This window comes from Salvelinus fontinalis, chromosome 5, assembly GCF_029448725.1.
Source record: "Salvelinus fontinalis isolate EN_2023a chromosome 5, ASM2944872v1, whole genome shotgun sequence".
Classification (NCBI taxonomy): Eukaryota; Metazoa; Chordata; class Actinopteri; order Salmoniformes; family Salmonidae; genus Salvelinus; species Salvelinus fontinalis.
The window spans coordinates 20260075-20285706 of NC_074669.1; the positions used below are offsets into that span (position 1 = coordinate 20260075).

At 44.2% G+C, this 25632-nt stretch overlaps 1 protein-coding gene across 1 annotated transcript in view; it reads right to left on the reverse strand.

Annotated features, from left to right (window-relative positions):
• The window catches only part of LOC129855285 (voltage-dependent R-type calcium channel subunit alpha-1E-like), a 173695-nt gene that overhangs the window by 57161 nt on the left and 90902 nt on the right, over positions 1-25632 (reverse strand). Inside the window, exons 5-7 of the mRNA XM_055922777.1 lie at positions 17335-17438; positions 16749-16907; positions 6762-6952 (exon numbers count right to left, since the gene is read on the reverse strand). Coding sequence (XP_055778752.1) covers positions 6762-6952; positions 16749-16907; positions 17335-17438 — 454 coding nt within the window. The remainder of the gene's footprint in view (positions 1-6761; positions 6953-16748; positions 16908-17334; positions 17439-25632) is intronic.

The window sequence follows — 25632 nt, forward strand, 5'->3', positions numbered from 1 at the left end:
GAAACCCTCACTAAACCATAGACATACTCACTCAACACAAAACCACACACACAAAACCCAACAACCCCTTAACCATATAATCACCCAAACACCAACCTCCCCCATGTCACACCCTGACCTAACAAACATAATAAAGGAAACAAAGATAACTAAGGCCAGGGTGTGACATAACCCCCCCCTTAAGGTGCGAACACCGGGCGCACCAACACAAAGTCTAGGGGAGGATCCGGGGTAGGCCTTAATATGGCGGCGGCTCGGGTGCAGGACGTGGCCCCCACTCCACCATAGTCGATCTCCGCTTCGGTGTCTCTGGTAGATCCTGGCTGAATGGCGGATTCAGCTGATCCTGGCTGGCGGACCACTCTGGCTGATCATGGCAGGCGGGCGACTCTGGCTGATCATGGCTGGCGGGCGACTCTGGCTGATCATGGCTGGCGGGCGACTCTGGCTGATCATGGCTGGCGGGCGACTCTGGCTGATCATGGCTGGCGGGCGACTCTGGCTGATCATGGCTGGCGGGCGACTCTGGCTGATCATGGCTGGCGGGCGACTCTGGCTGATCATGGCTGGCGGGCGACTCTGGCTGATCATGGCTGGCGGGCGACTCTGGCTGATCATGGCTGGCGGGCGACTCTGGCTGATCATGGCTGGCGGGCGACTCTGGCTGATCATGGCTGGCGGGCGACTCTGGCTGATCATGGCTGGCGGGCGACTCTGGCTGATCATGGCTGGCGGGCGACTCTGGCTCCTGGCAGACGGATGGCTCAGATGGCGCTGGGTAGACGGATGGCTCAGATGGCGCTGGGTAGACTGGCGGCTCGGGGCAGACTGGCAGCTCTGACGGCTCGGGGCAGACTGGCAGCTCGGGGCAGACTGGCAGCTCGGGGCAGACTGGCAGCTCTGACGGCTCGGGGCAGACTGGCAGCTCGGGGCAGACTGGCAGCTCTGACGGCTCGGGGCAGACTGGCAGCTCTGACGGCTCGGGGCAGACTGGCAGCTCTGACGGCTCGGGGCAGACTGGCAGCTCGGGGCAGACTGGCAGCTCTGACGGCTCGGGGCAGACTGGCAGCTCTGGCCGGCTGAGACGCACTATAGGCCTGGTGCATGGTGCCGGAACTGGTGGTACCGGGCTAGGGACACGCACCTGAAGGCTAGTGCGGGGAGAAGGAACAGGGCATACTGGACCCTGGATACGCACATTAGGCCTAGTGCGTGGTGCCGGAACTGGTGGTACCGGGCTGGGGCCACACATCTCAGGGCTAGTGCGGGGAGCAGCAACAGGACACACTGGGCTCTCAAAGCGCACTATAGGCCTAGTGCGTGGTACCGGCACAGGTGGTACCGGGATGAGGACACGCACCTCAGGGCGAGTGCGGGGAGAAGCAACAATGCGAACAGGGCTCTGGAGACACCATGGAATCCTGGGGCGGGGTGCCGGAACTGGTGGTACTGGGCTGGGGCGGAAAGGTGTTACAGGAGGTGTAGGACTAGGAATGCACACAGGAGGCCTGGTTCGTGGGACTGTCATTCCCAGACGGTTAGCACGCAACTCAGGACGAGCATGGAGAACTGACTCAGGTAACATCACCTCCCGCACACGCTCTGTCGGGTGGATGTCGTGCCTCACGCACCAACACAGCAGGTCCCTCTTTTCACTCTCCTCCAAACTCCTCATTAACTCCTTAACAGTCTCTGTATCCTTCCCATTGCTCACCTCCAGTATCTGCACAACGGGCTCTGGTTCCCTCCTTTCACGCTGCTTGGTCCTGAGTGGTTGGGTCATTCTGTCACGATCGTCCATGGGAGAGAGATAGGACCAAGGCGCAGCGTGTAAATAATACATCTTCTCTTTATTTAGGAGAGGAACTAACGAAGCAAAACAACAAATCCAAGAACGTGAAACCAAAACCGACTAAATGCAAAACATGCAAACCTGAAACAAACCTCGACACAGACTAAGACACAGACTAAATCAATGACCCCACAAACACATGATGCCTATGGCCGCCTAAAATATGGCTCCCAATCAGAGACAAATGAAAGACATCTGTCTCTGATTGAGAAACCACTCAGGCAACCATAGACATACCTAGAAACCCTCACTAAACCATAGACATACTCACTCAACACAAAACCACACACACAAAACCCAACAACCCCTTAACCATATAATCACCCAAACACCAACCTCCCCCATGTCACACCCTGACCTAACAAACATAATAAAGGAAACAAAGATAACTAAGGCCAGGGTGTGACAGAAACAAAGTTGTTTAAAAACCGACGTGTTTCGGCTGGAGTACTCCCTGACGAAGGCCATGCAGCCGAAACGCGTCGGTTTTTAAACAACTTTGTTTCTATTAAACATGCCATACTAATAAAGGCATTTTAATTAATTATATGAAGAGTGCCTTGGTCCTCCTTTCTTTTTCAAGATATATTAGTGTTAAAATTTTCATAAATGTTTTAAAATAGTTTTTTCTTCCACTTTGACATTACAGAGTATTTTGTGTAGATCGTTTACAAAAAATGACAATTAAATCAATTTGAATCCCACTTTGTAACACAACAAAATGTGGAACAAGTCAAGGGGTGTGAATACTTTCTGAAGGCACTGTCCCAACCCAATAAATGGAACCCCACATTGTTGTTCAACACCTGAGATCCATGAGTGTAAATCAAGTTTTGGCATCATCAACAATGCATGATTTATGCAAAGGTACAGTCCTTTCTCAAGACAGGATTTAGCCCTATATGGACATGCATGTCTCTGGCTCTGTTCCTTCCTACAGTCAAAGATAATTGATCCATTAATAAGAATGGGACGCCATGGGAGAGGAACCCGTGGCAGGTGTTGAGGCAGTGCAAAGCTACCTGGAGATGTGAACAGTATGGGCTACAGTACATAGACCCTCCACACACCCTGAGTGCCAGAGGACAGAGGTGTTGCTGCAGGTGTCAACATTCCTCATCTCCAACAGCTCTCTCAATTATTGGTGCTATACATGTACGTGGTGAAAAACTAGAAACCTGCCCTTGTATTCATTATGATCTAAAGGTGGTGTTACCAAGATCCCAAGCAATTGCTTACAAGTCAACATGGTTATGACTAGCTCTTGACTCAAGCCAGTGTAAAACGTACTGGCTTTTGTTCCATTGACCTGCGGTCCACCTTGTCTACGTGCTGCTACACCTTGGAGAGCTCAGGGCTTTGTCAGATAGCAGTGTTCAGACAGTGGTAGTTTTTAACAAGCTATTAGGATGTACCACAGTCATGAGCGAGGCAGAGGCTAGTTGACTGACTACAGGAAAGAAACAGAGTTCAAACACACATCCCCAGTCTCACAGTTACACACATCTCTCTATTACTTACTGAGGCCAGGGAGCCTATTCTGTTCTCTACCTCCATGTGACATGTTCCCTTGTCCACGATTTGTCAAAAATCGTAATGTAATTTGAATCTGAACTTCGGGAACATAATACAGAACTATAGTGTAGATACTGGAAAATCTGAAAATGAAAACCAAGTTCATCTGTGTTAAATAAGAGACAGAGAGAAATAGTATTGATTAGCTCTGGGCCAACATGAGAGGGGAGAGTGGATCAGGTACGGCAGTAAGTGGATTCTGTATCAGATAATGCAATGAAAACAATAGAAAAGAGAAGCATGTGTACTCAACTTTGTTTTAGCAGAATGCAATGAAGTGGGTGGCATGGTTTGTTTGTGAGTGACTTACTGAATGAGTAAGAGTCTGTGTACACGTGTATGTTTGACTGAGTGTGTGTGTCTTTGTACAGTACGTGCATACGGTGTGTGTTCCTGTAGAAAGAAATATGAAACAGCAAACAGTATTAGAGAAAGTCTGTGGGCCCTTTTAACCAGAGCAGACTCACATTCTCTCCTTCCACTGTCTTTCTTCACTCCATAATAAATTCCATTCACCATAATGTAAGTCAACATAATACAATCAAGGCAGCACTAAATCTGCTTCCATCAACTTAAATAAAGAACCATGAAAGCAGCGAGCAGAAAGTATGGCCTGGCATCTATGCTCTGTGGCAAGGCCAACCATAAACTGTGCTACACTGGTAGTCAAGCAGTGAAAAGTACATCTTTAATTAAAATCAATTAAATGTATTTTCCACTACCTTACTGAAGATGTGTTAAGGAAATATTCCTGTGACTCTCAATCCCAGGGTATCTATGATTGTAACTGCATGATTCCCTGGTGAGGTTGTCTAGCTATAGCCTATGGCAAGCATGCTCTCCAGTGTAGTAAACACCCAGGCACTTTCATTATCAAATTAGCATTTTGATCAAATGATGTCCTTGTGTCCGCAACGGAGTCCTTTTGCCAACACAAGGCCAGGGGACTTCAACAGTCGTGGATTGGCAGCTGATTGATTCTGGCTCTGAAAAGAAAATCATGAGGAACAAGCTGACAATATGCTCTTGCTATCTTGTTTAAAATGTTACAGTTTTAGTTTATGCTATCAACATAGTTGTGTTTTTTTATTTCTAAATTAAGGTATTCACCATAAATTGGCACCTGCTGATGTCCAGTTACTAATAGCCCTAGGCATGAATGGATTGGAAGTTTTATTATATTGTTTTACATCACCATCATTAACGAGCATCAGAGGTTTCAATAGACTGCTTTTCACATTCACAGTGACAACTACTCCACTGTGATATTACCATGAGGTGGGGAAAGAGGAAGAGGCATTAATGACGATAATTGATTCAGCTGGCCGAGGGAGGTAGAGGGTAACATGATTGAGTTTGTTTGAGTTGTGCAGGCACATGATCAAATCAGGGAATTACTACACTGTCTGTCTGAGCTCCTCCTGAAATAGACAATGCCTTCTGCAACATAACACCAGCCAGGTACAGTATTGGTAGTTTGGTACTGGGATGTGCTGAGGAAAATGCTTGGTGAAATCATCTCAGTCAAACAGAATGTGATGTATGTATGGAGAACAGGAGTAAACTCTTAACCTGGTCTTTGATACGCTAATACAACTGCTCCTCCCAGTCTAGCCACTGGCCCCTTTACATGTTGTATTTAATGAATCGAGGTACAGTATAATATTGAGGCAGTGTTATGCTTTGTATACTGTAATATGAACAACTGGCAGCAGCAGCTGGGGAGAGTAACAGTATATAGGATATACAGTATATAGGATAGTAGTCTTATCCCTCAGATCAGGGAGAGTCCCAAGAGAATGTGTAATGAATTGGAAATAAAGTTGTGAAGCAACAATCAGACATGCAAGAATCCTCCCAATACTCTGTAGTGTCAACAACATCATCTCAGTCATTTCATGTTGCTTGCATAATCTGAGAGAGAAAAGCAGAATGGAATCAAAGTCTCATACTAGCTTCCACGAAACTAATCGGAAACCATCCGCTGCATGGAGCAGTAATTCCAGATGATTCAGTCAAAAGAATTTGCACTCAGTATAATGTACACTGAGTGTACAAAACATTAGGAACACCTTGCTACTATTGAGTTGCAACCCCTTTTTCCCTCAGAACAGCCTCAATTTGTCAGGGCATGGACTCTACAAGGTGTGAAAGCGTTCCACAGGGATGCTGGCCCATGTTGACTCCAATACTTCCCACAGTTGTGTCAAGTTGGCTGGCTGTCCTTTGGGTGGTGGACCATTCTTGATACACACGGGAAACGGTTGAGCGTGAAAAACCCAGCAGCGTTAAAGTTCTTGTCACAAACCAGTGCACCTTGCACCTACCACCATAACCCGTTCAAAGGCACTTAAATCTTTTGTCCTATTCACCCTTTGAATGGCACACACACACAATCCTGGTCTCAATTGTCTCAAGACTTACAAATAATGATTTAACCTGTCACCTCCGCTTCATGTATATTGATTGAAGAGGATTTAACAAATTACATCAATAAGGGATCATAGATTTTAACTGGTTTCACCGGGTCAGTCTAGGTCATGGAAAGAGCAGGTGTTCCTAATGTTCTGTACACTCAGGGTACTGTATGTCCCAACACACTTAAAATGACTTTCTTAATGGTATCACCATTTCACTATTGTCCTGACGATAATTCACTGATTATTGTTCTCAGTCTGAATGCATCCAATCTGGCATAAAGAGTGCAACTGATAACTCGAAGAATAGTATCAGCTTAAAATGTCTGCCAGCAACATCCCAGCTCAGCCAAATCATGCCCATGTGTTTAGGATTTAATTGAGTGTGATTAAATAAGGAGGGTCAGTGGGAAGAGGGTAGTAGTGAGGCAGTGGAGGCAGGTGACTGGGAGATTAAGAGTATAATTGACCTGATCTCACTTTGCAGCCCATTCACTGCACTTAATTACCCTACTCTCTTGGCACAGACACACTCCTACTCTATATGCTGTGTGTGTGTGTGTGTGTGTGTGTGTATCGTTGTGTCATGCTTGATTCATTTGATTCCTCAAGTACAGTGTGTAATCAATTGGGTTTATAAACACAGAACAGGGAAGCAGCTGTAAAATAATGTTTGAGTGCGTCCCACAACAAATATGAGACAGTTTTAGTAATGACTGGTAAAAATAGGTGTCTAGGGTAAGGAGAGGTACAACAATGTCTGTGTCCCCAATGACACAAAGGGTTTATTCAATTCAACCAAGCAAAGGCAAAATCAAACCAATGTATCAAAGGATGACATAACCAGGTAAAATAATAGGCCTATTTTCCCCAGTCAGAGGACAGGACACAGTTACAGAGAAACAGATGTGACTCACGTTGTAGAGCACGGTGGTCCAGCCTTCCATGGTGATGCACTGGAAGACAGTGAGCACAGCAAACAGGATGTTGTCAAACTGGGTGATGCCGTCGTTGGGGCCGATCCAGGTGTCATGGCAGGTGTACTTGTCAGGGCACTTCCTTACCCCACACGGGAACTCTGACTCAGACTTGTCCACCGTCTCATTCTCTGACAGGGGGACAAGAGAGAATGAACTTCCTCAACTTGTTCATAATGACCATATTGAATCAGAGTCCAATAAATGCTCCGGAGGCTGGAGATTTAACAAAAGGATGCAAACCCGAAATCAATCTAACTAATCGTGTTTTTCCAATGAGAGATGAGATGACTTTATAGAAATGTTTCACTTGTGAGAAATGACTCGCATCTACTGGAGATGCATGAATAAGTACCACAATATGATGATTATAGTGTAATGCATGACTCAATCAATGAAGTGAGCAGCAATAGCAACTCTCTGTGTAAAAGTCCTTTCCTGAAAGATGACGTTATTAATATGCTATTTGACTTGTGCAATGTGTGATTATAATAAATTGTCTCTCTAAAGCTAATAGTCAGGTAACTAAGGCCCCCTTGTACAGTGAGGTCCCCACATAACCTTTATGATGACATCATCTGAAACATTACACTACAGCTGCACTATTAGAGCTAGAAACACAAGCATTTCACTTCACCAGCGATGAAATCTGCAAATCTGTTTACGCAACCAATAAACTTTTGATTTGATTCCAGAACACTCTCCCCTGGCTAGAGTCATGTGACCTAGTCAGCCAATCACAGGCTGTACCTGGTGGGGATCTCAAACCCCCAACATAGTATGTGCTTTAGTTGGACACAGAGGTGCCGAGAGAGAGATCACAAGAACTTACCACCTTAACTCCACTCATACTGGATATTTCCTGACCAATGACCCAAGCCCAGCTCAGTTAATCCCTAACATTGTGTCACTGAGTCATCATAATGCTTTAGCAAATGTCAATTATAATAGGGGCATTGGTAGACACAATGTAAGTAACCTAATTTATGTCGTTCTGAATGCTTCTGCTGATCCGACAGCAATCATGTGTCTACTGTATGCACCAGATTCATGCTGTTAGCACTGAGGCTGTGTGCCCTAGTAGGAAGTCCACTGTGGGCAGCTTTCCCTGCACTAACATAAATAACATGAGAATATCTACTTCTGCTAAGATTCCCAGTAAAGCAATGAAAACAAGCAGGCCTCCCAGAAAAGTCCTCAAAAAAGCTCAATTTAACATATGTAGCTTAAGAAACAAGGTTCATGAAACTAATAACTTGCTAGTAACAGATGACATTCATATTCTGACTATCTCTGAAACTCACTTAGACAATACATTTGATGATACAGCTGTAGCAATACAAGGTTATAACATTTACAGAAAAGACAGAAATGCCAGTAGTGGAGGTGTTGCTGTTTATATTCAGAACCACATTCCTGTAAAGATTAGCGAAGATCTCATGTTAAATACTGTTGAAGTAATATGGTACAGGTTTATCTGTCTCACCTAAAGCCCATTCTTGTGGGAAGCTGCTATAGACCACCAAGTGCTAAAAGACAGTATCTGGATAATATGTCTGAAATGCTTGATAATGTATGTGATATCAACAGAGAGGTATATTTTCTGGGTGATTTAAATATTGACCGGCTTTCATCAAGCTGCCCACTCAAGAAAAAGCTTCAAACTGTTACCAGTGCCTGCAACCTGGTTCAGGTTATCAGTCAACCTACCATGGTAGTTACAAACAGCACAGGAATGAAATCATCAACACATATTGATCACATCTTTACTAATGCTGCAGAAATGTGCTTGAAAGCAGTATACAGATCCATCGGATGTAGTGATCACAATATAGGAGCCATATCTAGGAACTAATATAGTGTATAAGAGATAATAGAATACGTTTTGTAGTGATTCCTATGTTGTTGATGTAAAGAATATTTGTTGGTCCGTGGTGTGTAATGAGGAGCAAACAGACGTTGCACTTGACACATTTATGAAATTGCTTATCCCAGTTACTAATAAGCATGCACCCATTAAGAAAATGACTGTAAAAACTGGTACATCCCTGTGGATTGATGAGGAATTGAAACATTGTATGATTGAGAGGGATGAGGCAAAAGGAATGGCAAATAAGTCTGGCTGCACAACCGATTGGAAAATGCACTACAAATTGAGAAATCATGTGACAAAACTGAATAAAAATAAGAAGAAACTACACTATGAAACAAAGATAAATAACATCAAGGAAAATGACACATAGTAAAAAGCTTTTGAGCGCCTTCAATGACATTTTGGGAAAAAAGGCCAACTCAGCTCCCTCATTCATTGAATCAGATGGCTCATTCATTACAAAACCCACTGATAACTACTTAAAAGATTTTTTCATTGGCACGATTAGAAAACTTAGGCATGACATGCCAACAACAAATGCTGACACTACACATCCAAGTTTATCTGACCAAATTATGAAAGACAAGAATTGTAATTTTGAATTCCGTAAAGTAAGTGTGGAAGAGGTGAAGAAAGTATTGTTGTCTATCAGCAATGACAAACCACCGGGGTCTGGATGGAAAATTACTGAGGATAATAGCGGACAATATTGCCACACCTATTTTTTTATTTATTACATTTTTTATTTAACCTTTATTTAACTTGGCAAGTCAGTTAAGAACCTATTCTTATTTACAATGAGGGCCTACCAAAAGGCAATAGACCTCCTGCGGGGACGGGGGTTGGGATTAAAAATGTAAAATAAAATATAGGACAAAACACACGTCACGACAAGAGAGACACCATAACACTACATAAAAAGAGACCTAAGACAACAACATAGCATGGCAGCAACACATGACAACACAGCATGGTAGCAACACAACATGACAACAACATGGTAGCAAAACAAAACACTGTACAAACATTATTGGGCACAGACAACAGCACAAAGGGCAAGAAGGTAGAGACAACAATAAATCACGTAAAGCAGTCACAACTGTCAATAAGTGTCCATGATGTAGTCTTTGAATGAAGAGATGGAGATAAAACTGTCCAGTTTGAGTGTTTGTTGCAGCTCGTTCCAGTCGTTAGCTGCAGCGAACTAAAAAGAGGAGCGATCCAGGGATGTGTGTGTTTTGGGGACCATTAACAGAATGTGACTGTCAGAACGGGTGTTGTATGTGGAGGATGAGGGCAGCAGTAGATATCTCAGATAGGGGGGAGTGAGGCCTAAGAGGGTTTTATAAATAAGCATCAACCAGTGGGTCTTGCGACAGTTATACAGAGATGACCAGTTTACAGAGGAGTATAGAGTGCAGTGATGAGTCTTATAAGGAGCATTGGTGGCAAATCTGGTGGCCAAACACCACCAGCATTCAAAAGTGACCAAAACATCAGCCAGGAAGCATAGGAACTGAGAAGTGGTCTGTGGTCACCACCTGCAGAATCACTCCTTTTTTGGGGGTGTCTTGCTAATTGCCTATAATTTCCACCTTTTGTCTATTCCATTTGCACAACAGCATGTGAAATTTATTGTCAATCAGTGTTGCTTCCTAAGTGGACAGTTTGATTTCACAGAAGTGTGATTGACTTGGAGTTACATTGTGTTGTTTAAGTGTTCCCTTTATTTTTTTGAGCAGTGTATATTCATTATATAGTTTTAGAATTGTTCCACAGTTGTTTGCTCTTTCTCTCTCTTATAACGTGTGACTGAGACAGAACTCTGCAGGGGAGTGTGGGAGATAAGAGACTACTCAGACATTTAACAATAAATCAACTTTGGGGAGGGGACATTTATTGCCTAGCTTTTAGATAAACACTGAAACTTTATGTTTGTATAGCTATGGATGCAGGGTTTTGGTCTCAGGAGTAAAAAGGTAATGACGTAGTCAGTGACATCACTAAGCCGGGACCTTAATCAAACAACTTGAGACCTTGTGTTTGATGCAGAACTTACTCAGCAACATTCGTGCTATGTTCCTGTTTGTCAAATTCTGTCTGCAATTGCATTAATAAAGGTTTTTGAATGATTTAATTAAAGACATTGTCATAATGCTAATTTCACCAATGAGCCAATGGTGATTGACAAGGAGGAAAGGAACAAACCTAACACTACCCAAGAATAGTAAAGCCCCCTTTACTGGCTCAAATAGCCGACCAATCAGCCTGTTACCAACCCTTAGTAAAGTTTTGGGAAAAATTGTGTTTGACCTGATACAATGCTATTTTACAACAGACTTTCAGCACGCTTATAGGGAAGGACATTCAACAAGCACAGCCCTTACACAAATTACTGATGATTGGCTGAGAGAAATTGATGATAAAATGATTGTGGGGGCTGTTTTGTTAGACTTCAGTGCGGCATTTGGCATTATTGTATGTGTTATGGCTTTACAACCCCTGCTATATTGTGGATAAAGAGTTACCTGTCTAACAGAACACAGAGGGTGTTATTTAATGGAAGCCTCTCCAACATAATCCAGGTAGAAACAGGAATTCCCCAGGACAGTTGTCTAGGCCCCTTACTTTGTAGTAAAGCCAGTGTTAATGTATGCGGATGACTTAACACTATAAACGTCAGCTACTACAGCAACTGAAATGACTGCAACACTTAAAAAAGAGTTGCAGTTAGTTTTAGAATGGGTGGCAAGGAATAAGTTAGTACTAAATATTTCTAAAACTAAAAGCATTGTATTTGGTACAATTCTTTCACTAAACCCTAAATCTGAACGAAATCTTGTAATACATCAGGTGGAAATTGAGCAAGTCGAGGTGACTAAACTGCTTGGAGTAACCCTGGATTGTGAACTGTCGTGGTCAAAACATATTGATACAACAGTAGTTAAGATGGGGAGAAGTCTGTTGCTCTACCTTCTTAACAGTTCTATCTAGAAGGCAGGTTCTACAGGCGTGTGGTCAGGTGCCACAAAGAGGGACTTAGGAAAATTGCAATTGGCTCAGAACAGGGCAGCACGGCTGGCCCTTGGATGTACACAGAGAGCAAACATTAATAATATGCATGTCAATCTTTCCTGGCTCAAAGTAGAGGAGAGATTGAATATATCACTACTTGTATTTGTGAGAGGATTTGATATGTTGAAAGCACTGAGCTGTCTGTTTAAACTACTAGCACACAGCTCAGACACCCATGCATAACCCACAAGACATTCCACCGGAGGTCTCTTCACAGTCCCCAAGTCCAGACCAGACTATGGGAGACGCACAGTACTACACAGAGCCATGACTACATGGAACTCTATTCCACATCAGGTAACTGATGCAAGCGGTAGAATCAGATTTTAAAAACGGATAAAAATACACCTTATGGAACAGCGGCAACTGTGAAGCAACACAAACATAGGCACAGACACATGCATACACACACATGATAACATATACGGCTGCTAGATAACAAAGAATCCTGACTAGAACTAAAAAAATGTATCATATTACTCCAGTGCTAGCCTCCCTACACTGGCTTCCTGTTAATGCAAGGGCTGATTTCAAGGTTTTACTGCTAACCTACAAAGCATTACATGGGCTTGCTCCTACCTATCTTTACGATTTGGTCCTGACGTACATACCTACACGTACGCTACGGTCACAAGACGCAGGCCTCCTAATTGTCCCTAGAATTTCTAAGCAAACAGCTGGAGGCAGGGCTTTCTCCTATAGAGCTCAATTTTTATGGAATGGTCTGCCTACCCATGTGAGAGACGCAGACTCAGTCTCAACCTTTAAGTCTTTATTGAAGACTCATCTCTTTAGTAGGTCCTATGATTGAGTGTAGTCTGGCCCAGGAGTGTGAAGGTGAACGGAAAGACACTGGAGCAACGAACCGCTATTGCTGTCTCTGCCTGGCCGGTTCCCCTCTCTCCACTGGGATTCTCTGCCTCTAACCCTATTACAGGGGCTGAGTCACTGGCTGACTGGTGCTCTTCCATGCCGTCCCTAGGAGGGGTGCTTCACTTGAGTGGGTTGAGTCACTGACATGGTCTTCCTGTCTGGGTTGGCACCCCCCATTGGGTTGTGCCGTGGCGAAGATCTTTGTGGGCTATACTCGGTCTTGTCTCAGGATGGTAAGTTGGTGGTCGAAGGTATTCCTCTAGTGGTGTGGGGGCTGTGCTTTGGCAAAGTGGGTGGGGTTATATCCTGCCTGTTTGGCCCTGTCCGGGGGTATCATCGGATGGGGCCACAGTGTCTCCTGACCCCTCCTGTCTCAGCCTCCAGTATTTATTCTGCAGTCGTTTATGTGTCGGGGGGCAAGGGTCATTCTGTTATATCTGGATTATTTCTCCTCTCTTATCCGGTGTCCCGTGTGAATTTAAGTATGCTCTCTCTAATTCTCTCTTTCTCTCTTTCTTTCTCTCTCTCGGAGGACCTGACCCCTAGGACCATGCCTCAGGACTACCTGGCATGATGACTCCCTGCTGTCCCCAGTCCACCTGGCCGTACTGCTGCTCCAGTTTCAACTGTTCTGCCTGCGGCTATGGAACCCTGACCTGTTCACCGGACATGCTACCTGTCCCAGACCTGCTGTTTTCAACTCTCTAGAGACAGCAGGAGCGGTAGAGATACTCTTAATGATCGGCTATGAAAAGCCAACTGACATTTACTCCTGAGGTGCTGACTTGCTGCACCCTCGACAACTACTGTGATTATTGTTATTTGACCATGCTGGTCATTTATGAACATTTGAACATCTTGGCCATGTTCTGTTATAATCTCCACCCGGCACAGCCAGAAGAGGACTGGCCACCCCTCATAGCCTGGTTCATCTCTTGGTTTCTTCCTAGGTTTTGGCATTTCTAGAGAGTTTTTCCTAGCCACCGTGCTTCTACACCTGCATTGCTTGCTGTTTGGGGTTTTAGGCTGGGTTTCTGTACAGCACTTTGAGATATCAGCTGATGTAAGAAGGGCTATATAAATACATTTGATTTGATGATAACATACGCACTATACACACAAGCACACATGGATTTTGTGTTGTAGATATGTGGTAGTGGAGTATGGGCCTGAGGGCTCACACTTAGTGCGTTGTGAATTCTGTAATGAATGTATTATAATATTTTTAACATTGTATAACTGCCTTCATTTTGCCGGACCACAGGAAGAGAAGCTGCTACCTTGGCAACAGTTAATGGGGATCCATAATAAATACAAAATACAAATACAAATTCTCCACCCTGGACTTCCTAACCGTGTGTTAGTGTGTGGATGACAACACAAGCACTTTCACCTATTCCATCAATCCACTTCATATTGCTCTGTCTGTCTGTCTGTCTGTCTGTCTGTCTGTCCGTCCGTCCGTCCGTCCGTCCGTCCGTCCGTCCGTCCGTCCGTCCGTCCGTCCGTCTGTCTGTCTGTTGTGTGGTAATAAATGTGTGTTTTGTACATCTGTCTCCTACTGGTCATTCACCCTTCTAACCCAAGGGCCCAGGCCGATTGTACCTATACTGTATCTAAACTGGCACCGCTAGCGGAGTCTATCGCTAGTTGGTGGCACTCTTTTTGAGATACAGTTAGATACTGTATTAAATCTAATACCTTTGAAATGCAGTAAAGGAATACTAGAATGCATTATATAACTCTTTAAATGTAGAAATACACTGAAACAGTCTGTCAACATCAGAGGACATTTTGTGACCAAGTCAAGCCAAGAGTGATATTGAACCCTCAACAAAAGACGAGTTCATGTATTCATCAGGTGAGGACAATCTGTTTGAAAATGCCATTTGAGAGGACAGCTAATTTCATTATCTTCTCTATCTGTGACAACTCAATGCCTATCATGTGAAAAACTGAAGGAACATATCCCACAGTAAGCTTGTTATAAGACCACACTACCTGAATAACAAATTATGTTCAGGCGTTAACCCTTTATGTAGATCTTTGTAAATAGAACTGTGTAACCCACTTCACTATAACATGATCCGTGCAGCGAGGCAATAACATCTATGATTTTATAATTAGTCTAGGTATTGAGCTGCTATATTGTGGGGTTTAATTACATAGGCAGTCATTGTGGCTGTGAATACACTTACAGGTGCAGCCAAGCATGGTATTGTGTGTTTCAGGTCTGTTGCGTAACACAGTTGGGTCGTTCCAAGAAAAGAGTCCCTTTTGCGTATTTTAAGTAGAAATTGTGCACCAATATTGAATTTTAAAAGTCTGTTATATTAATTGAACTGCCCTTTAATATAGATCACATGGAGAATTCAATAAATATTTTTTTTTCATATGAATAAAGGCTTGTTAAAGTGCAAAATTCAGCATTGTGACATGTCCCTCTGTCAAACCTGTGTCACTTCTAGGAAGATTTTAACCCACTTAAGTTCTACCATCATTGTAAATCCCTAGCTATGTTGTTGCTTAGTGAAAGTCATTTCTGAAGATTATTATTTATTTCATATGATTAGTGATTCATTTACATAAGTCCCTCATTTTAAAGTCAACCCTGTTATGTGAACTTAATTATCTTTTTTAGTATTGTGACTCTATTCCTTAAAAAGAAATAAGAATCATTGAACATCTACTAGTCAAATCATAGAGTTAAAGCAGTGTCACGCCCTGGTCTTAGTATTCTTTGTTTTCTTTATTATTTTAGTTAGGTCAGGGTGTGACATGGGGAATGTATGTGTTTTTGGATTGTCTAGGGGTTTGTATGTTAAATGGGTTAGTGTCTTGTCTAGGTGTTTGTATGTCTATGGCTGCCTAGATTGGTTGTCAATTAGAGGCAGCTGTGGTTCATTGTCTCTGATTGAGAGCCATATTTAAGGCAGCCATAGGCATTGGGTTTTGTGGGTAATTGTCTATGTGGAACGTTTGTAGCTTTTGTATTGCACTTACGTTTGTAGCTTCACGGTCGTTTGTTGTTTTGTTTCGTTTTGTTATAAGTGTTCGTTTCGTGTTTCACTCGTCTCAAATAAAAGAGATGTATTTTTCACACGCTGCGCCTTGGTCCACTCATTATCCTCAAGACGATCGTGACAAGCAGGTGAACTGGTTCTACTTTTTCTGGCCATTTTCTGGTGTTTTGTGGTGGAAAACGGAGTGGGTCGAGCATAACCTGTCAACCCTTTTACCCACAGATAGACAGGCTAGAAATGTTTTAAGAATTTCATATTTTGTTGTGAAGCTTGCATTCAATTGCCACTCCCTGTTGCGTACTACAAGCTTCCATTCCCCCTGTCATAAGGGGATTTCTGGCTAATTTAAGAAGAATTCGTCAACCCTGTTACATTCAACACTGTTACTTTATTTGTCACTTAATAAGCCATTACTAAAGTCATTTTTTTTATTTACCCTCTTGAGATGGGGGAAAAAAGTTTTTTTATGAAGTTGAACATGTGCTCTTCATGACAGAATGTTTATGACAGAAGTTACACTTCCCAAAACATTATCAGCCGGACCAGCATTCAGTACACTGGGCGGGCGGGCGAGAGGAAACAACAGTGAACCATTACAGGACGTTTGTATGGCCTATCATTACAGCTGAGGGAAGCCTCGCAGAAAATAATCATCTGCTTATTGTATAGACGCAGTATAAACCTGCTGAGAAATGATCAGCTTGAAGAATGTTTATGATGATGTACCCGAAATGTTAACAGAGTTAATGATCACCTCAGCATGATATTAATGTAGGTGTTTAAAAAGATTCAATGAAGCTTGGTGTTTAGTTATGCAAGCATAGGCTATAAGCAAAGTAAAGGTATAAATAAACGGAACACAACAGATTCAGCCTCATATAAAGTGACACCAACTGCTACAGAAGCAACCCAAATTGATATGCAGAACATTGAGTTCCCTGGATTACTGTAGACGTAAGGGGATCTCGCTAAAGCCCACTCTGTCTGAGTGTGTCCCAAATGGTCCCTATATATTCCCTGGTCAAAATGTAGTGCACTACAAGGGGAATAGGGTGGCCATTTGGGACGCATTTTCTGTCTTACCTAGGATATTGGGCATGGGCAGACAGGTGTTGTGGAGCTTCCCGCTGTAGAACTCCAGGCCGATGATGGCAAACATGAGAATGGCGAAGAAGAGCAACAGGCCAATCTGGAGCAGCGGCACCATGGCTTTCATGATGGATTTCAGGACTATCTGCAGGCCTGGTCACACACAGAGAGATAGAGAGACAACCGTCATGTGTCGTCAGTGCCAACAATGAGTCACAGCTCCAAACAATTATGGATGGGAAGTGTGGGAACCACTTAGAGCAGATAGTGTCAGCACTCTCACTTAGACAGCACTCTCACTTTGGATAATACAACACTTCCACGAAGACATTGTTGCCCGTCCTCATTTTGGGAGTGGTTTTCAGTTTGACTCAGTTGTGGTCTGCCAACAAAATAACTCATTAGGGATGAACTTCACCAACTCCAAAATGAGGTTGTACAGAGGTACTGCAAACGCCAGAAGAACAAGTAAAGATACCTATATACTGTACAGAATTCCAAATATATACTGTATATATAGACAGAGCAGATCCATGGACATCCATCCAGTATATGTGATATGGTGGTGTAGGCTACTCACTGGGGATTCCAGAGACCAGTTTGAGGGGTCTGAGCACACGGACGGCCCTCAGGGTCCGCAGGTCCACTGGGATGTTCATGTGAGCTCCCGCTGTGGCCAGAATCCTGCATACACACACACACACACACACACACACACACACACACACACACACACACACACACACACACACACACACACACACACACACACACACACACACACACCACAGAGATAATTATTAAATCAGTTGTACAGCGTTAATATCCCATTAATATTTCAAAGAGAATGTAATATGTGAAACCTTATCTGAGTCTGAATCAGGTATTGCATGATACATTTCTTTGTGTAGATCCAGGACCCGTCATGACTGAACCTATCCCATAGTGGGGGGGTAATAAATTGGCACTGGTGTGTCTAGATGAAGTACTTGTAGTATTCATCACATCAGTTTCCCAGATAAACATGACACTTCATCATTACACAGTCTGATTGTCTCGAATTAAACTCAGGCAACGCTGGGCCAATTGTGCGCCGCCCTATTTGAACCATGGACTGCAGTGGACTCCGTCTATTTCATTGAGATGTAATGTCTTAGACCGCTGCGCCAATCAGGAGCTGAGGATATCAGGCTATTAGCTTCTATATCTTACAAATGTACACATGATTGACAGATCAATATTTCAGTGAAATGGTCAATTGGTGTAATTCTGCTCCTACTCTGTTTAAAGCGAACACTCGGAAGCTATCCAAGCACTTCATCTCTGGGTCTTATTATCTGAGTCATCTGTCACACGTGTGCAGCTAACCACATTAGTTATATTTTCTCATCAGACTGGAGTACAATGAGACCAGCCATTACAGATGTGACCCACTCAAAAGGTTCAGGAGCAGCAGGGAGGGGAAGGGGCTTCTAGGGTTCAAGCAACCTGGTTTCACTTGTACACCAGGCAGTGAATGCAGGAGAAAACAAGTCCTATTTTTGTCTGCACTGCGTAGGAGGAAGGCACTGACAAATTCTATTTAGGAAATGAAGACTGCAGCTAGTACGAGGAAGAGAGAGAGACAAGGTTCCTGTCTGTGTAAGTGGGCGTTCCCTCTCTCACATGAGCATACTTTCCCGCTCACATGGGAAAGCATCCCCCCCGCATGCTCAGAGAAAAATTGCCTGTTAGATGTCTTTCTCTACCCCCTGGATAAATGGTGCAGTCCACAGGCTCTAAGTAAATATCAGCTAGTACCTGGAACAGATGTGAAGCAGCTCATTATAAAATGCAAATGTTATCCTTTCTTTGATGTGCCCCCTAATAGGAGGCAACTTATTGGAGATGCAGTGCAGCAGGTACAATAGACATAAAGGAGGCTGGTGCGTCCTGGCCCCTCCTCTCCTCCATCGCTCCTTCTCTCCTCTACGTTATAGTGGCACTATGCTGTGCACACTTGGGGGGGACCAGAGCTTCCGCCCCCTATTTTCACCTCACCGCCTTTCTCTCTTACACACTTCCAGTGAGATTCACTCCACACCATAATAGGAGATATAGACAACCCATGGTCACCCCTCTCACTGCTTTTGACCTCATTCATTTCTGCCCTTCCCCTCTCTTTGCCCAGATCTGACAGCACGTCAGTGTTGCAGATGATGCAGCTGCAGTTGATATGACTTCATAAAACATAGAAGTGATAACTTTTTTCAACCATTGTTAGGCCTATATCTCAATTTTGTAATTTCCGGTTAACTGTGTTACACAGACATAATACAGATTATGTTGAATGTGGCACATATCTAATTATAGTCTGAAAAGAAGAGCTACAGCCATATTTTGGTGAGGATTAGCCACATCTATGATGTCAGGAGACCGGGGCGTCAGCCATTTTAATTAAGACTGGAAAGAGCTATTAAAATAGCACGTCCATACAGAGATGATATTATTTCATCTGGGATGAGCTGAGAACAGACAGAGCCTCCTCCCCTTCTCCAAATCATTACCAAATCTGGACTGCTCTTTAGTTGTTATGGAGACGGGGGGGGATCTAGGAGCTAAAAATGTCATCCCCATTTAGTCTGCTGATGGACTTCCTGCTCAGGCAGACACCCTTGTGATTTGTGAGAAGCCAGCCAGGTGAGCTGTATTCTAGTCTGGTCTATATTAGTGGGCAGAGAGAGTGGCCACTGGGCAGGTGCACGTGTAGGCTAGGTACACGAGCTTGATGAGACATAGTTACAGCCTTCCAGTCCCATTCAACAGAAGGCATTATAAAATAAAGAGCAAGTCTATGTGGGTGGTGCACATTTCTACAATTGAGTATTCCATTCAGCAAATACAGTTTACACAACAAAATTCAGAGGCAACAGCGTTAGTTTTTTAAAACGTTGTCAGCCTGGGAGCATAATGCGGCATGTTAAAACCCTGTGAGGAGTAAGGACACTGTGGGAGGCTTCAGAAGGAATGGAGGCTCTTTCTTTGTGCTAGAAAGCAGAGCAGTGTGGGAGTACCTCAGCAACACAAAGCCTGGGTAAGGACAAATCCACTGTCAGTTTCACTGCATGCCAGGGAACAATCTACTGTCACTGACTTTACTACATCATGCCAGAAAACAAAAGCTGTTCACTTTGGCCCTCAGCTGCAGAATTCACACTCATTACTGATCCTATACTTCTCCATGTCTGATAATTATCTGCTGGTGTCAACAATGTGACACAACTGTAAATCCATAGACAAGTAACCACCATAGCACTTCACATGACAGTGACATAAAGTACAGATGTAGGATCTTAAAGGGATACTTTGGGATTTTGGCAATGAGGCCCTTTATCTACTTTCCCAGAGTCAGATGAACTTGTGGATACCATTTGTATTTTTCTGTGTGCAGTTTGAAGGAAGTTGCTAACTAGCGCTAGCACAATTGCTAACTAGCGTTAGTGCAATGACTGGAAGTCTATGGTTATCTGCAGATACCTATAGACTTTCAGTCATTGCACTAACGTGAGTTAGCATTAGCTTGCGAAACTACCTCTAACTTCCTTCATACTGGACACAGAGACATAAAGATGGTATCCACAAATTAATCTGACTCTGGAGAAGTATTGTAGATGATGGCCTCATTGCCAAAATCCTGACGTATCCATTTAATTTGAGCCAGTTTGCTACAGCAGGAAAATAATCCTGCAGCAACATGAAATATGAATTATTATGCAGATTATAATTAATAGACATTTTTATAGGGGTTGATACATTTTTTTGTAAGGGAAAATCAAGTCTATTTCAAAGTGGAAATTACAAACTTCGGAAGCCTTTTAAACCTGAAATACACTACAAGTTATACAATTCCTGCATTTCAGAAAAGTTATCCTGCAACAGGGTCCTCAAATGAAGATCCTTCATCTGTAATACATAAGTCATAATGCTATCAATATCATGACATGATTGACACCTGTCACTAGCATTATGTCAAATGATAGACAGCTGTCATTTCTCGAGGCCAAATCTAGGTTAGGAAGTTATCTAACTGACAACTTTCATCTTGAGGACATGGAGAGTTCAGCTGTATCATTGACGTCTTTGCTTTTGATAAATTGCTGTAACTAAGGTCTACCTTTATGCCGTCACTGTTTCTACAAGACACCCGTTTTGTGTTTGCCCATGATGGTGCACTGTGTGGAGCACGCTGCTGGGCCCCTTTATAGCCTGAGACAGAGACAACAAACCCTGTCTGTCTCAGTCAGTCAGTCAACCTGACCCTGGGCTGTTCTCATGATAACACCCTGCCCACACTAGTCACAAAAACAGCTCTACATAATTCCTCAATACTGTAGGACAATATCCAAAATACAATAGCCTATTCCTGACTCACATGGCAAGACTTTGTGTGATCGTGGTGACCAGATTTGGTGGTGGGGAATCCAAGACTCTCGAAGACATAGCCAATCACTAACAACACATATGGAACAGTAACAAATATAGCTTAACATTACTGTACTGTGTACAGTGTATATGTTGGCCACATTCAATAATGTGTGTTAATTACTGCTCTTCAGCCTATGTGTACTCTACTGTATAGTCTCTCATCAACCCTGCTCCTTTACGCTGTGTCTTATCAATCATTCACCAGATCTATTATTCATCTTGGCTAAAGAGCAAACACTTAGCTAATTGTCACACATCCAATTCGGACAGCTGGTGACAGACACCTAAGGACAGTTAGACAACAGAGATGCAAAAGTGTTAAGGATTGCACCTTGATTTGATATTAGTAAACTGGAGCTTGCTGATTATTTCCAAACACTGTGCTAAGCCTTGGGTATTGATTCACTGGGGATTTCATAGGAGCTCATTGCCAATATTTGTACCTTATAAAGGAGAAGTGCATCTAGACATCTTGTAATCTGCTTGCGTTCATATTCATCACTTTGTTTTGTGGAAAAGATTTGTCTATTCTCAGAATGTAGGTTAACTCTTATAACACAAAATAACATACCATTCAATGTGTTATGTGAATTATATCACTCTGTGTATTTATAGTCAGAAAACATTGACACGTGACAGTTTCTAAGCACCTTAAACAGCTCTGAATCTATCTGGAGGAGCATTTTCTCTCTGGCAGCCATCTGCTGTGAAAAACAGTTTATGTTACACCAGGATGCCAGGATGAAATCATGTTTTCTTAGAAACAAATTGTATTCTCAGGCATCTTACGCCAGAGGTTCCCGTATCACTTAGTAGCCTACAACGCTACATTGCACTCCATACTTACCCAGCAGGGTGGGGTAATGCACACTCTTCCTCCACTGCGTAACCACCACATGCAAACTTCAAAGGGCCTTTCATTTCATCATCTCTGATGGTAAAGACTTCTTCACATCTCTCTGTATCATAAGGAACCTACGGCCCTGGCCTCACCCCTGGATCCTTTGCTTGAGGCTCCCCCTGGACCAGAGCTAATGCATAATACAACTGCAGGGATAACACCATGTCCCTTTTTTTATTTAACCTTTATTAAACTAGGCAAGTCAGTTAAGAACAAATTCTTATTTACAATGACAGCCTACTGGGGAACAGTGGGTTAACTGCCTTGTTCAGGGGCAGAACGACTGATTTTTACCTTATCAGCTCAGGGATTCCATCCAGGAACCTTTCAGTTACTGGCCCAATGCTCTAACCACTAGGGTACCTGCTGCTGCAAAATGAAAACATTTTATTGCATGGGGTCTCAGGCTCTGACTGACCCAGCATGTGGGAACTTGATCTACGCCCAGGGATGCCAGCCCTTTCTGACAGTCCAGGAGTGGGCAGCTATCAAAGGACATGATGATGTGTGTGTAGCAGCAGTGAGCCTGTACCACCTCCATGTGCCTAGGCCCATTTGATCTCAGTGTCCCCCAAACACAGCCCATCTATCTACAGTACTCCCCTTTACACCCTGGATATCAATTTGTTCAATTCAGTTGCTTGTCACAGATACTACAGTCAATAATTAAAAATGTTAAGCTCCGTATAAACTTCAAAGGAGTTAGAGAAGGCATCCTGCAGAAGTGAAAAGGCAATTTCACCACAATGGGCCATTTGATGCTCCCTGCGGGTACATTTCAGTAAATACCTTTTGTCCCAGTAAAACACTGTGGCTCCAAAACAATGACAACAGCACACATTCATACAAGAAATGGGAGAACAGGGAGTTACCTTAAAATTGCTTTCCCACAAACAAACACCACAGGGAATCAAATGACAGAGAGATCATTTGTGATGCTATAGATGTTAATTATCCTTGGCAGATACCATCTGTCTTTGTTTGTCTGATTAAGAGGTAAATTGATGTCACGCCCTGACCTTAGTATTCTTTGTTTCCTTTATTATTTTAGTTAGGTCAGGGTGTGACATGGGGAATGTATGTGTTTTGGTTTGTCTAGGGCAGGGGTGTCAAACTCATTTCGCATCGTGGGCCACATACGGCCTAGGGAGATGTCAAGTGGGCCGGACCATTAAAATTATACCATACTCTGCTATAAATAACCAAAATATCATGTCTTTCCTTTGTTTTGGTGTAAAGAAGCACAAGAACATTAGGAAAATATTGAAATTTAATGAACTATCCTTTTACAAAACATTTCATGAAACACCTCATATTTCCTTAGACAAATGTGCAATTTACTTTTATCATTCACAAATATGCATTGCAACTGATCCCACTGATTGTACAAAGGCACAAAACTTTAATTGGTACTGAAAAATATAGTAATGCACTTTAAGATTAAATGAGACTTTTAAAGAAAGGAATTTTTAAACCACTTACACATACGCATATAAAATCTAAATGTAATCCCTGCGTACACCTTACAAACTAAGGAGAGTGATTTTAAATGTGTAATGAAGAAAGTGTTCGCCTGTCCTGTAAATCTGTAAACTTCATACATGAAACATACATACACATACAATACATACTGAAAATTTATGGAGTTGTATGAACAGTAGAATTCCATCACACAACTTTTGTTTTGAAGCTGCTGACTAACATTAAAGTGCACATTTTTTAAATCACCACAGTAAGGATTCATCTTCACAGAGCTGTATTCTTTCAATGCAAACAGTATCTAAGGCAGCATTTTAAAGGTGTTTGTTACGGCTGTCCTCGCTGACAGAAGGTGTGGACCAAAACGCAGAGTGGTTAGTGTTCATTCTTTTAATGAAAGTGAACAAAACAATACAAAATACAAAAACAACCAACGTGACAAAACCGAAACCGTCCTGTGTGGCCCAAACACTAACACAGGAAACAAACACCCACAAAACACCAGTGAAACCCTGGCTGCCTTTGTATGACTCTCAATTAGAGACAAACAATACACACCTGTCTCTAATTGAGAATCATACCAGGCCGAACACAAAACCCCACATAGAAATACAAACATAGACAAACCCACCCAACTCACGCCCTGACCAACTAAAATGAATACAAAACAAAGGAAAACAGGTCAGGAACGTGACAGAACCCCCCCCTTAAGGTGCGAACTCCGGGCGCACCAGCACAAAGTCTAGGGGAGGGTCTGGGTGGGCGTCTGTCCACGGTGGCGGCTCTGGCGGTGGACGAGGTCCCCACCCCACCATAATCAATCCCCGCTTCTTTATCCCCCTCCCAATGACCACCCTCCCACTAACCCCACCTAAATGAAGGGGCAGCACCGGGACAAGGGGCAGCACCGGGACAAGGGGCAGCACCGGGACAAGGGGCAGCACCGGGACAAGGGGCAGCACCGGGACAAGGGGCAGCACCGGGATAAGGGGCAGCACCGGGACAAGGAGCAGCACCGGGACAAGGGGCAGCACCGGGACAAGGGGCAGCACCGGGACAAGGGGCAGCACCGGGACAAGGGGCAGCACCGGGACAAGGGGCAACACCGGGATAAGGGGCAGCACCGGGACAAGGAGCAGCACCGGGACAAGGGGCAGCACCGGGATAAGGACCAGCACCGGGATAAGGGGCGGCAGGGTCCTGGCTGAGGGACTCCGGCAGGTCCTGGCTGAGGGACTCCGGCAGGTCCGGGCTGAGTGGCAGCTCCGGACTGTAGGGCAGCTCCGGACTGTAGGGCAGCTCCGGACTGTAGGGCAGCTCCGGACTGTAGGGCAGCTCCGGACTGTCGGACGTCTCTGGCAGCTCCTGACTGGCGGGCGTCTCTGGCAGCTCCTGACTGGCGGGCGTCTCTGGCAGCTCCTGACTGGCGGGCGTCTCTGGCAGCTCCTGACTGGCGGGCGTCTCTGGCAGCTCCTGACTGGCGGGCGTCTCTGGCAGCTCCTGACTGGCGGGCGTCTCTGGCAGCTCCTGACTGGCGGGCGTCTCTGGCAGCTCCTGACTGACGGACGGCTCTAGCGGCTCCTGACTGACGGACGGCTCTACTGGCTCGGGACAGACGGGCGGCTCTAATGGCTCGTGGCAGACGGACGACTCAGATGGCGCTGGGCAGACAGATGGCTCAGACGGCGCTGGGCAGACAGATGGCTCAGACGGCGCTGGGCAGACAGATGGCTCAGACGGCGCTGGGCAGACAGATGGCTCAGACGGCGCTGGGCAGACAGATGGCTCAGACGGCGCTGGGCAGACAGATGGCTCAGACGGCGCTGGGCAGACAGATGGCTCAGACGGCGCTGGGCAGACAGATGGCTCAGACGGAGCTGGGCAGACCGATGGCTCAGACGGAGCTGGGCAGACAGATGGCTCAGACGGAGCTGGGCAGACGGGCCGTTCAGGCACCGCTGGGCAGACGGCAGACTCTGGCCGGCTGAGACGCACTATAGGCCTGGTGCGTGGTACCGGAACTGGAGGTACCGG